The 8,993-nt window shown below is 33.8% G+C and overlaps 1 protein-coding gene across 1 annotated transcript; it reads left to right on the top strand.

Annotated features, from left to right (window-relative positions):
• The first annotated feature begins 345 nt into the window (after positions 1–345).
• Positions 346–8,447, top strand: LOC132939541 (WD repeat-containing protein on Y chromosome). Its single transcript, XM_061006771.1, has 4 exons — positions 346–855; positions 1,430–2,812; positions 3,121–4,042; positions 7,999–8,447. Exons 1-4 carry the CDS (start codon positions 346–348, stop codon positions 8,445–8,447), a joined length of 3,264 nt encoding a protein of 1,087 aa, XP_060862754.1.
• Positions 8,448–8,993: the final 546 nt, after the last annotated feature.

Below are 8,993 nucleotides of genomic sequence, written 5' to 3'. Positions count from 1 at the left end.
AACAATTTTTATCTAACCCTTCTTTTTCTAAATTTTCTTCTATCAATAAAAATGCCACCAAAAGAACATTTATTACCATATTAATTGGTATATATATAGTCCAATAATAATTGTTCATTATAATATGATAATTTTGTGCAAATATTTTAGTATTGGGTAACACATTTTTTTTACATTTATTATTTTGGTGTTACTTGTTTTAAGACGTCGATACGTTTAATTTATACCTAATACATTTTAATTATTTTTAAATCAGTACCTCATGGCTAACTAGATGTATTATATTATTATCTTAAGGATATCAGTGATGATGAAAGCGATGAAAACATTGAAGATATTAATGGAATGAAAATATATTTGAATAATTTAAAGGAAAAAGTAAGCGAGACGGTATTGTGTGATATACGAGAAAGTTTTTTGAAATACGTTAATGGGAATGTAAAAGAAAAACAATTATATGATATTTTGAAACCATACGATATAATTTTATCGGATAAAAATTTCCACATATTGTTCTCTAAAATAGATGTAAAAAAAAAAGGCACTGTCAACTATTTACAATTCGTTACTTATTTTGCATCAGAACTTGAAATAAAGCGTAAATATAATACATTTCTATCAAACGACGACAGTGAACTATCAAAATTAATACCAAAATTACTACCGAACAAAAGGATCGAATTCGGAGAAAAAGACGGCACGATTCGGTACATAGATATAGTGTTCTTACCGAACAAAATAAAACAATCTCAAAAAGAAGCCGACGAGCCTGAATACATAGCTGCTAGTCGATCAGGGAAAGTTGTTCGTTACAAGTCAGACATGCAATGGAAAAGTACACACCAAACTGTTTCGGTAATATATATTCAGCAGTTCACGTATATATGCATATTATTCATAGGTAGTCGATAATTGTGAATGCTTAAGAACCAAGTAAAATGCACAAGGAACATATAATTATTGAGAAATTATTTTGATAACTGCAGCGTAAAGGCTCTAAGACTCCATGTCCAGCTCTGGGTAGTAGGTACACCAATGCTAATATTAATATTTATAATATTGATCACAGATTAGCGGTGAAAGGATTCTATATATTTTTATATTACAATTTTTATATTCATGCATTAATAATGTTACATTTAGGTAGGTACTATATTATAGAAATTCAACTATTTGTCGGGTTATTTACCAATAAAAAAAAATAAAACTATTTTACCAATACAAGATAAGATTAATATATTTTCAAATGCATTTATTTTATTTAAAACGCATTGAAGTACCCACACATTTTGCTCGAATTACATTGCATTACTCTCGGGAATTACGATCAAGTCCCAAGCTCTCAGTGTTTTTGTCACGACTCTAAAAATTATATCGTTTGCTGCAACTGCAATTCACTCAACAAACATTATATTATATAACACAACAGAATGTATCACCGATCGTGGTCAACGGTTTACTGGGGTTGCCAGAGTTCAGCGTCATTTGCTTGTCGGTCGTGGGCGGCCAACTGTTGTTTTACGACATGTCTTCGGGCCAATTCAAGCTGTGCCTTATCGTCGAGTTGTGGGCGTGCACGTTGGCCACTCATCTAGCTTACGTGCACACGTACTGCGAAGGCAAGAAGATCGGTTCGTCTAAGATAGCGGTCGGTGACGAAGACGGCGGCGTGAGCGTGCTCGAGTTCATATCGTCCGACAAGTGGAACCCGTTCAGGGACAAGTCAGGCGACTCCGACGAGACACCGACGTACAATTTTGAACAGATCGTGGTCAGCACGCCGACGGCGCCGCCGACCACGAAATCGTCGGCCAAGGGTAGGCTACCGTTCCGCGCGTACAGTTATCAGGGGCTGCACTCCAAGAGGGTCGAGCAAGTCGTGTTCTACAACAACGGCAGATCGTTCGCGACTGTGTCGATGTCGAATCGCAAGTCGATGGCCCAATGTCTCATGATGCCGGAGCAATGCGAAGCCCGAGGTTCGTCGCGGTCATCGCCGTCGCAGCCAACGCCCACCTTGCCGTTCATCCGTTACACGTCAAACCTGATGGGGTTCTCTTGCGTGTGCGCGATCCATGACACGCACTTGGCCACTGGCAGCATGGACCGGACTGTGAGGCTGTGGGACGTCACCGGCCAAGTGTCGGGCCCCGTGGACTGCACCGCGCTGTTGGGCCATAGCTGGGGCGTAAAGCGCGTATCTCACAACACGGTCAACGGACACCTGTACTCCGTGTCCACGGAGTGCGTGATCAAGGTGTGGGACCTGCGCAGGAGCACGTGCCTGTTGACGTTTACCGGGCTCACAGTGGCTGCGGAACCGAACAACAGTCAAAATTGGCCGTTCGCCGTGATGCACTTCAACTGGTTCAATCAGACCATCATAAGCGTGGGCAGAGATACTATGTCGTTCATGACCGTCGAGTGTAACAAACCGACGGTGACCGATCAGGAAGTGTCTCGCCCGCACGACGATAAGTCACACGACACGCCAGTCGTTAGGACGCTGTACAACGCGCTGTACCAGGTATTGATATCCGTGTCCGCCACCGACTCATCCATCTCCGTGTGGAACTTGCGCACCGGCGACGTGATCATCAAATGGTCTATGGCACACACCGAGGAGGTGTACTGCGAGGTTCTGCCCGTAGAAATCACCGCCGCCAACTTCGACCCATCTGGTGGGCTGCTCGTCACCGGTGCGGTGAACGGTAGCATTCACATGTGGGACCCAAACAACGGCGTATGTCTGAACCGACTGCGGATCCCGTCCGGCGGCCGGATATCCGAAGTCTTCTGGTTGCCCGATAAGGTGTTTATTATGTATCATAGTAAAATAATTAATGTTATACAGTCTAGTCTTACAAATTAGATTTATTTAATAATATAGAGTAGATTTTTCGAAATGACTCATGCCCCTCTCAATCATTTCCCAAACTTAAGTTCAAACATAGCTAATAAATATATCCGCAACGCAGTTCCCCACCTATATTTCTAAACTATAAAATAAAATGTTGATCCAGTAAATTATCCGTTTAAGCTACAAATAACAACGTGGAAATAATATTGTAATTAGCAGTGAGTATATTATATAATTCTGTTCGCACTTTATGGCCACAGATACTGGCGACTGGTTTAGATCAGCGGGTGACCGAATTCAATGACCCACTGTTACGGTCCAAAGGAAAAGTGTGGCTGTCCAGCCATGAAGAGGCGGTGTTGAGCGCGTGCGTCAAGCTACCGTCGCTGTTTGTGACCACGTCCCAGGCGGGCGTAATGGGTTTCTGGCGGCTCGAGACGGGGCAACTGATCAAAAAATACAAGGCTCGTATGAGACCAGACACCCGGAAGTCTAGGAATTCATCATCAGCGAGCAAGAGCCAGATGGCCTCTACGGTGGCGAGCAAGAGCCAGATGAGTTCCATATCGTACGTTGGGAGCCGAATAGGGGAAACTGGTGGCTTGGAAACCAGGGAAGAGAAGCTCAAGAGATTGGATATTAAGCACACGCCCCGTGAGCATTACGCAGCGGTCGCCACACACTTCTTGCGGGCCCGGCCAGAAGACTCAAACGTCGGAACCCTACTCGTGGCCACACGTAATGGCGTGGTGCAAATATGGTGCACGTACAAAGTGCCCAAATACGTTAGCCAGTTCATGGCCATACACATTGCCGATGATTACGTCACTTCGATGGTGTCTGACCTTAAGAGCGAATACTTGATAACAAGCTTGGAAAGCGGCTACATCAAGACGTGGATGGTGGCCAACTTTGGACAGCCGAGACACACAATTTACAGCGTGGACATGCCGTCTCTTAGACTGCGTTTTCCGTACCTAATGAATATGTTCTTCATGGGTCGAGCCGAACGTGCTGCCTCAAAGAATATGAATGGCCCACTATTGGTCAGTGCGTACAGGGCACACCTGCAGCGTATCAGTCACATCGAATACATCGAAAAACTGGAGCTAATAGTTAGTAGCAGTGTGGACAAGATGATACGTATGTGGACGTTGGCTGGTCATTACGTAGGAACTTTGGGTAAGTGCATCGTGGTCAATTTTACGATACGATTAGTACTGTAATGTGGCTAAGGAGGGATTATTTAAATATTAGATTTCTGGAGAAGGTAGTTGACCTTATAAATATATATATACCGTGGGGGCGTTGGTGAGGAATATGATCTTATATTTCTTTAAGTAACAAGGTCTCAGTTTCAGTTAACATTACGTTTTATTCCCATGATGGATAAGTTTTATAATATAAGAAGCCAAAAATTAATCTAAATATTTCGAAAATGTCATTATGTATAGAAAACAATAGCTTATGTAATACCTAATTGAATGTTTTAGGTCTCCTCAATTTATATATTTTGAATTACAAAAATACGCAAAAATCGTTTAGGATAAATCATTATTTTACTTGAATATTTCCGATATTGTTACTAACTTAAATCGCTCATAAAAAATGTAATACCTACTACTTAGCTTTAGACTATTTTATCATTTTATCAGCCTGCAGCAGTGTTCTTTTTCTTTTTGGATACTGACTGGATTAAAAGAATGTATTCATTTTTTTGTGTTTTTTGATTTTTCACCTGTCATCACCATTTGAGATAGTAAAAAGCTCAGGTTTATTACTTCAGGATTATTTCTGGTAGAAAAACAAAAATTTTGGTATTTGGGAGGTAAAAACTAAAAAATTTTTTTACATTCATTTTTTATGAGTGTTTGAATTTATAATATTTATGACATTGGATATTCGCCAGTATATTAACTATTTCTCGCATTAATCGATTTTTGATATTTTGTTGTCATTCAAAAACAAATGAACTTAGAATACTAGAAATGTTCACCAAAAACTTATATTAACATATTCTATTCATAATAAAATTTTTGAAAATGTTTTTATTCTTTTTAAACTATCTATAGTCATCAGAAATGTTCGATTATTTTTTCAACTATTGTATATAAATAATATTTTGCTGAATCAAAAAACCTAAAAATTTAATATAAGGTTTTGTAATGATTTAAAGTTTAAGTTTACAAAAAAATTCATCAAACTCACAAAAATTTGAAAATTATTTTATAGTTATAAGCTGTTCAATTTTTATAGCTAAGGATTAAAAATTTTAAAAGAGGTTTTTATAAGTATTTCATACTGTAACCAAAAATTAAAAAAATTATATAAACACAGTTCAATAGAGATTTTAAGTTCAAAGTTGGCCCAAATTGTATTTAAATGGAGAATAACGATTTAAGTTATTTATTTTTAATTTAAAAAAATTATTCGAGGGTTTTTGAAAATTGTTTAGTATATACAAAGCTGGCCACATTCGACTTTTTAATAATGTTCAATCTTGTTTTTTAGGTACAGTTTAAATTAAACGTGTCCGTTGCTAACTTAGGACTCGAACTTTGTTTACATTATCTTACATCCAGACGTATATTCAATGATACCTACATAATTTAATCATAAATTATTAAACAACAAGAATGCAACAGTGTTGCTTTTAACTTTAATTTTGATAACGAATTTGTGCCTAGGTTTTGGATAAATAATTTTCATGTATAATTTAATTTTAATACCTTATAAATACTATTCTAAATATTCTATAGTTACTGTAATTTTTGTTATGTTTATTGTAACATCGTGTAGGTACACTATTTGCCCGTATGGGAGTTAATAAATGAATAAATAATAATAATAATAAATGCTTTCGACAAATAAATTAATGATACCTACTGTTTTACTAATAGTAAAATAAATTACTTTAATAGCAGAAATTAATAATAATATCACAAAATCTCAAGCCTGGGCATAAACGAGTTAAAAAGTTAAAGTTAAGTTAATTTTAACTTTTTAAAATTGAATTTTCATTTGCTTAATTTTTAACTTAACTGATTTTTATTGATATAAACTTCATAAATAACGAGTTACTTTTAATGAAATCAAAATTACGATAGTTTATAAATAATTAAATAATAAATATAATACAATTATTATTAATGATACATGTTAAAAAACATTTACTTTTTATAATTTTAAACCATATTACTGGCTGTTTATAAATTTTAAAAAAATTAGAATAACTATTAACTTTTTTAAATATTTTCTATCAACTTAACTTAACTTAATTAAAAATGATCATTAGCTTGCCCAGGCTTGCAAAATATACTAACAGTAATAATATAGGTGGACAGTCGGACAGACCTTCGCTAAGAGTCATATATTTTATATCATTGAATTCAAATTTAACACATCCGTTACAGTGGTCACATGACATCTATATGTACATTTTCATTGCATTTGCATGTACAGCAAAGGTACCCACTGCCAAACCTTTTTTTGTGGATGTAGTTACTAACCTTTTTTTTACTATAAATTGTTTGTGAAAATGTTTCGATTTTAAACTTTAAGTGTAACTTTTGATTGTGAATTGAATCTAGTTATTAGCTTTAAATACTAACTAAAATTGATAATTGTATACATTTATAACTACAAACTAATTTGGAAAATGTTGGTGATTTTGACGAATGTTATCGAACAGTTAAACTTCAAACTTTAACAAAAAATATTTTGTATACTATATGTATTTTTAATATTTTTAAATAGGTTGTTGAAAAAACAACTTTTTTGTGGGATATCTTGTATGAAATTTCAATTTTTTTGACCTAGCCATCATAATAAAAAAAAAAATTTATAAATTTTAAATTCTTAGGTGTTATGGTAATGGTTATGGTTATGTAACCTACACAATATTTAAAAATGTAATCTATAGTTTATACTGGGATATGTGTATATTTTGATTACACATTACGAGAGAATGACGTCCAGATATAAGATACAGAAATAACTTTAGCAATTTAAGTGATAGTGGAATATTTCAAGTTGTTTCAAGTTTTTGTTAATTTTTTAATTACAAAAAAAAAAAACAAAAATCATTTGAGGAAAAATTGTTATTTTTCGTATAAATAGTTAATAGACAATAGTTATTCAATTTCGTCTAAGTTTTTACTTAAATCACTCATACAAAATGTAAGTACCTAGCTTTATGCTTTTTTTAATTTATAATAGGTATAAAAAACTTATGGGGAATACCTATTCTATTACATTATCAAACTTGAGGTGTAAAAAGTAAAAATTATATGACTTTTTAATTACAATACTACTTATGTTTTTTCATGTTTTGACAATTTTCGTAAACATATGAACTTTAAATATTTATAAAACATTTTGACTGTGTATTTTCGATATTTTTTTTATAACTATAAGAACAATACGACTTATGAGGATTAAATCACTTTGGATAAAATTGATTATCTTTAATACGTACAAGGAACCGTTTAATCATACATAAATAAAAAAAAAACTAAAAAAATTTAAAGTTCAAATATCTATAAATACAATTAAATTAGGTAGCACAAAAGAGCCGAAATATAATTGTATAAAATTCATTCCATATACCTACAATATACAGTAAATTCTGATATAATATGAATATTTGGTACAAATCTTGTAGTATTGCATACAAATTCCCGTTCTCCTAATTTGTTTTTTGTTTCTCCCGATATTTTTAACTACAGGGAATTGACTCTTTAAACTTATGTCACAATCCCCTCCACTTAAAAATGCTCAACCATCCTCAAAGTTGAAGATATTAAAGCTATTTATTGTTAACAAAATGTGATAGACACAAAAAAAACATACATAATTTACTATGAAACCAATCCATTCATCGATCCTCTTAACAGTATCTAAAATAGAAGTTCTTGGCTTTTCGATTAAAAACATGTGTTGTGCGTGCGCAGAGTAGGTACATTTAAGTTATACACACCACAATGCATTACAATTTACAAGTTAAAAATATTTAAATCAGAGAAATTTATTGCTCAGATTCTATTTCCATGTCCAACAAACCGAATTCAAAATTATTTCTGTGGTTATACGGTACATAAATATAAAATAAATAAATATATATATTATTAAATTTTTAGGGATGGCATGGCCACACATACCAAAAACCCGCCCGGTAAACGTTTCTCATTTTAAGATGCCTGCAGACATCCAACGGCAAGCATCATTCACTACGATTCAAGTTTTGAAGGACGGCGTCAATTCAAGTTTACGGTCACCAGCGGTATGGGACAAACTAGAACTGCTGAGACAGCAACGTGACATACGTGGTAAAAAAGGCAAGAGGAAACTACATGACGAAAAGTGCCCGGATCTACCTCTTCACGATATACACAAGGAATTTTTGAAAACTAAAACGACGTCGATCAGACGTCCAATAACAATAAAGATAGACGAATCGAAGCCTAGAGTAAAGATGCATAAACATGTTCCGTTGTGCGAACTCGATACTATCACAAACATACCCAAGTTGGAAAAAACAAAACAAGAATCAACCACTCCTAGAGCAAAACTTGTTTTTTTCAAATAATAATTTTACGTATTTCGTTTTTTTTTTTATTATTCAGATAATTGCGTAATCACTATTAAATTAATTAATTAACAATTATGTACAAGAATAACTTTTTAGTTGTGTTTAAGCATAGATAATTTCAGAATTTATTTAATTAAGTTTCTATGTTGGATAAAATTGTTATATTTAAGCATAATTAGGTACTTACTTAAGTAGCGAGGAGAGTGAATATACATTGAGGCAAATATGTATTATGTACCTAGGTACATATAAAAGAAATATGAATGAATGTGTGAGAGATATAATAGGTATTTGTTGAAAGTTCAATTATTATAAATAAATGATATGATAAAAAAAAAGTGTTATTTAAGATTTAAATAGCTCTATGTAAGGACAGTATCTACGCCAAGAACCGATTTAATTTAATTTAAATTTAATGCAGATTTCTTTATACATTAATTATGATTTATCAAATTTTCATGCGCAAAGTTATATAGCTAAATGGCCTACATAATGCGCCGCTTTATCGTTTTTTTTTCTTTGAGATTGTCGAACTTATTCATA

Source organism: Metopolophium dirhodum, chromosome 1, assembly GCF_019925205.1.
Source record: "Metopolophium dirhodum isolate CAU chromosome 1, ASM1992520v1, whole genome shotgun sequence".
Lineage (NCBI taxonomy): Eukaryota > Metazoa > Arthropoda > Insecta > Hemiptera > Aphididae > Metopolophium > Metopolophium dirhodum.
This window is presented reverse-complemented; position numbering and strand designations above follow the sequence as displayed.

What these genes read in the sequence shown, in the direction of transcription:
- LOC132939541 (XM_061006771.1), top strand. Translation starts at nt 346, where the DNA reads ATGAAAATATATTTGAATAATTTAAAGGAAAAAGTAAGCGAGACGGTA. An exon ending in GTACACACCAAACTGTTTCG is followed by an intron (nt 856 to 1,429) that starts GTAATATATATT and finishes ATAACACAACAG; the next exon opens with AATGTATCACCGATCGTGGT. An exon ending in TCTTCTGGTTGCCCGATAAG is followed by an intron (nt 2,813 to 3,120) that starts GTGTTTATTATG and finishes TTATGGCCACAG; the next exon opens with ATACTGGCGACTGGTTTAGA.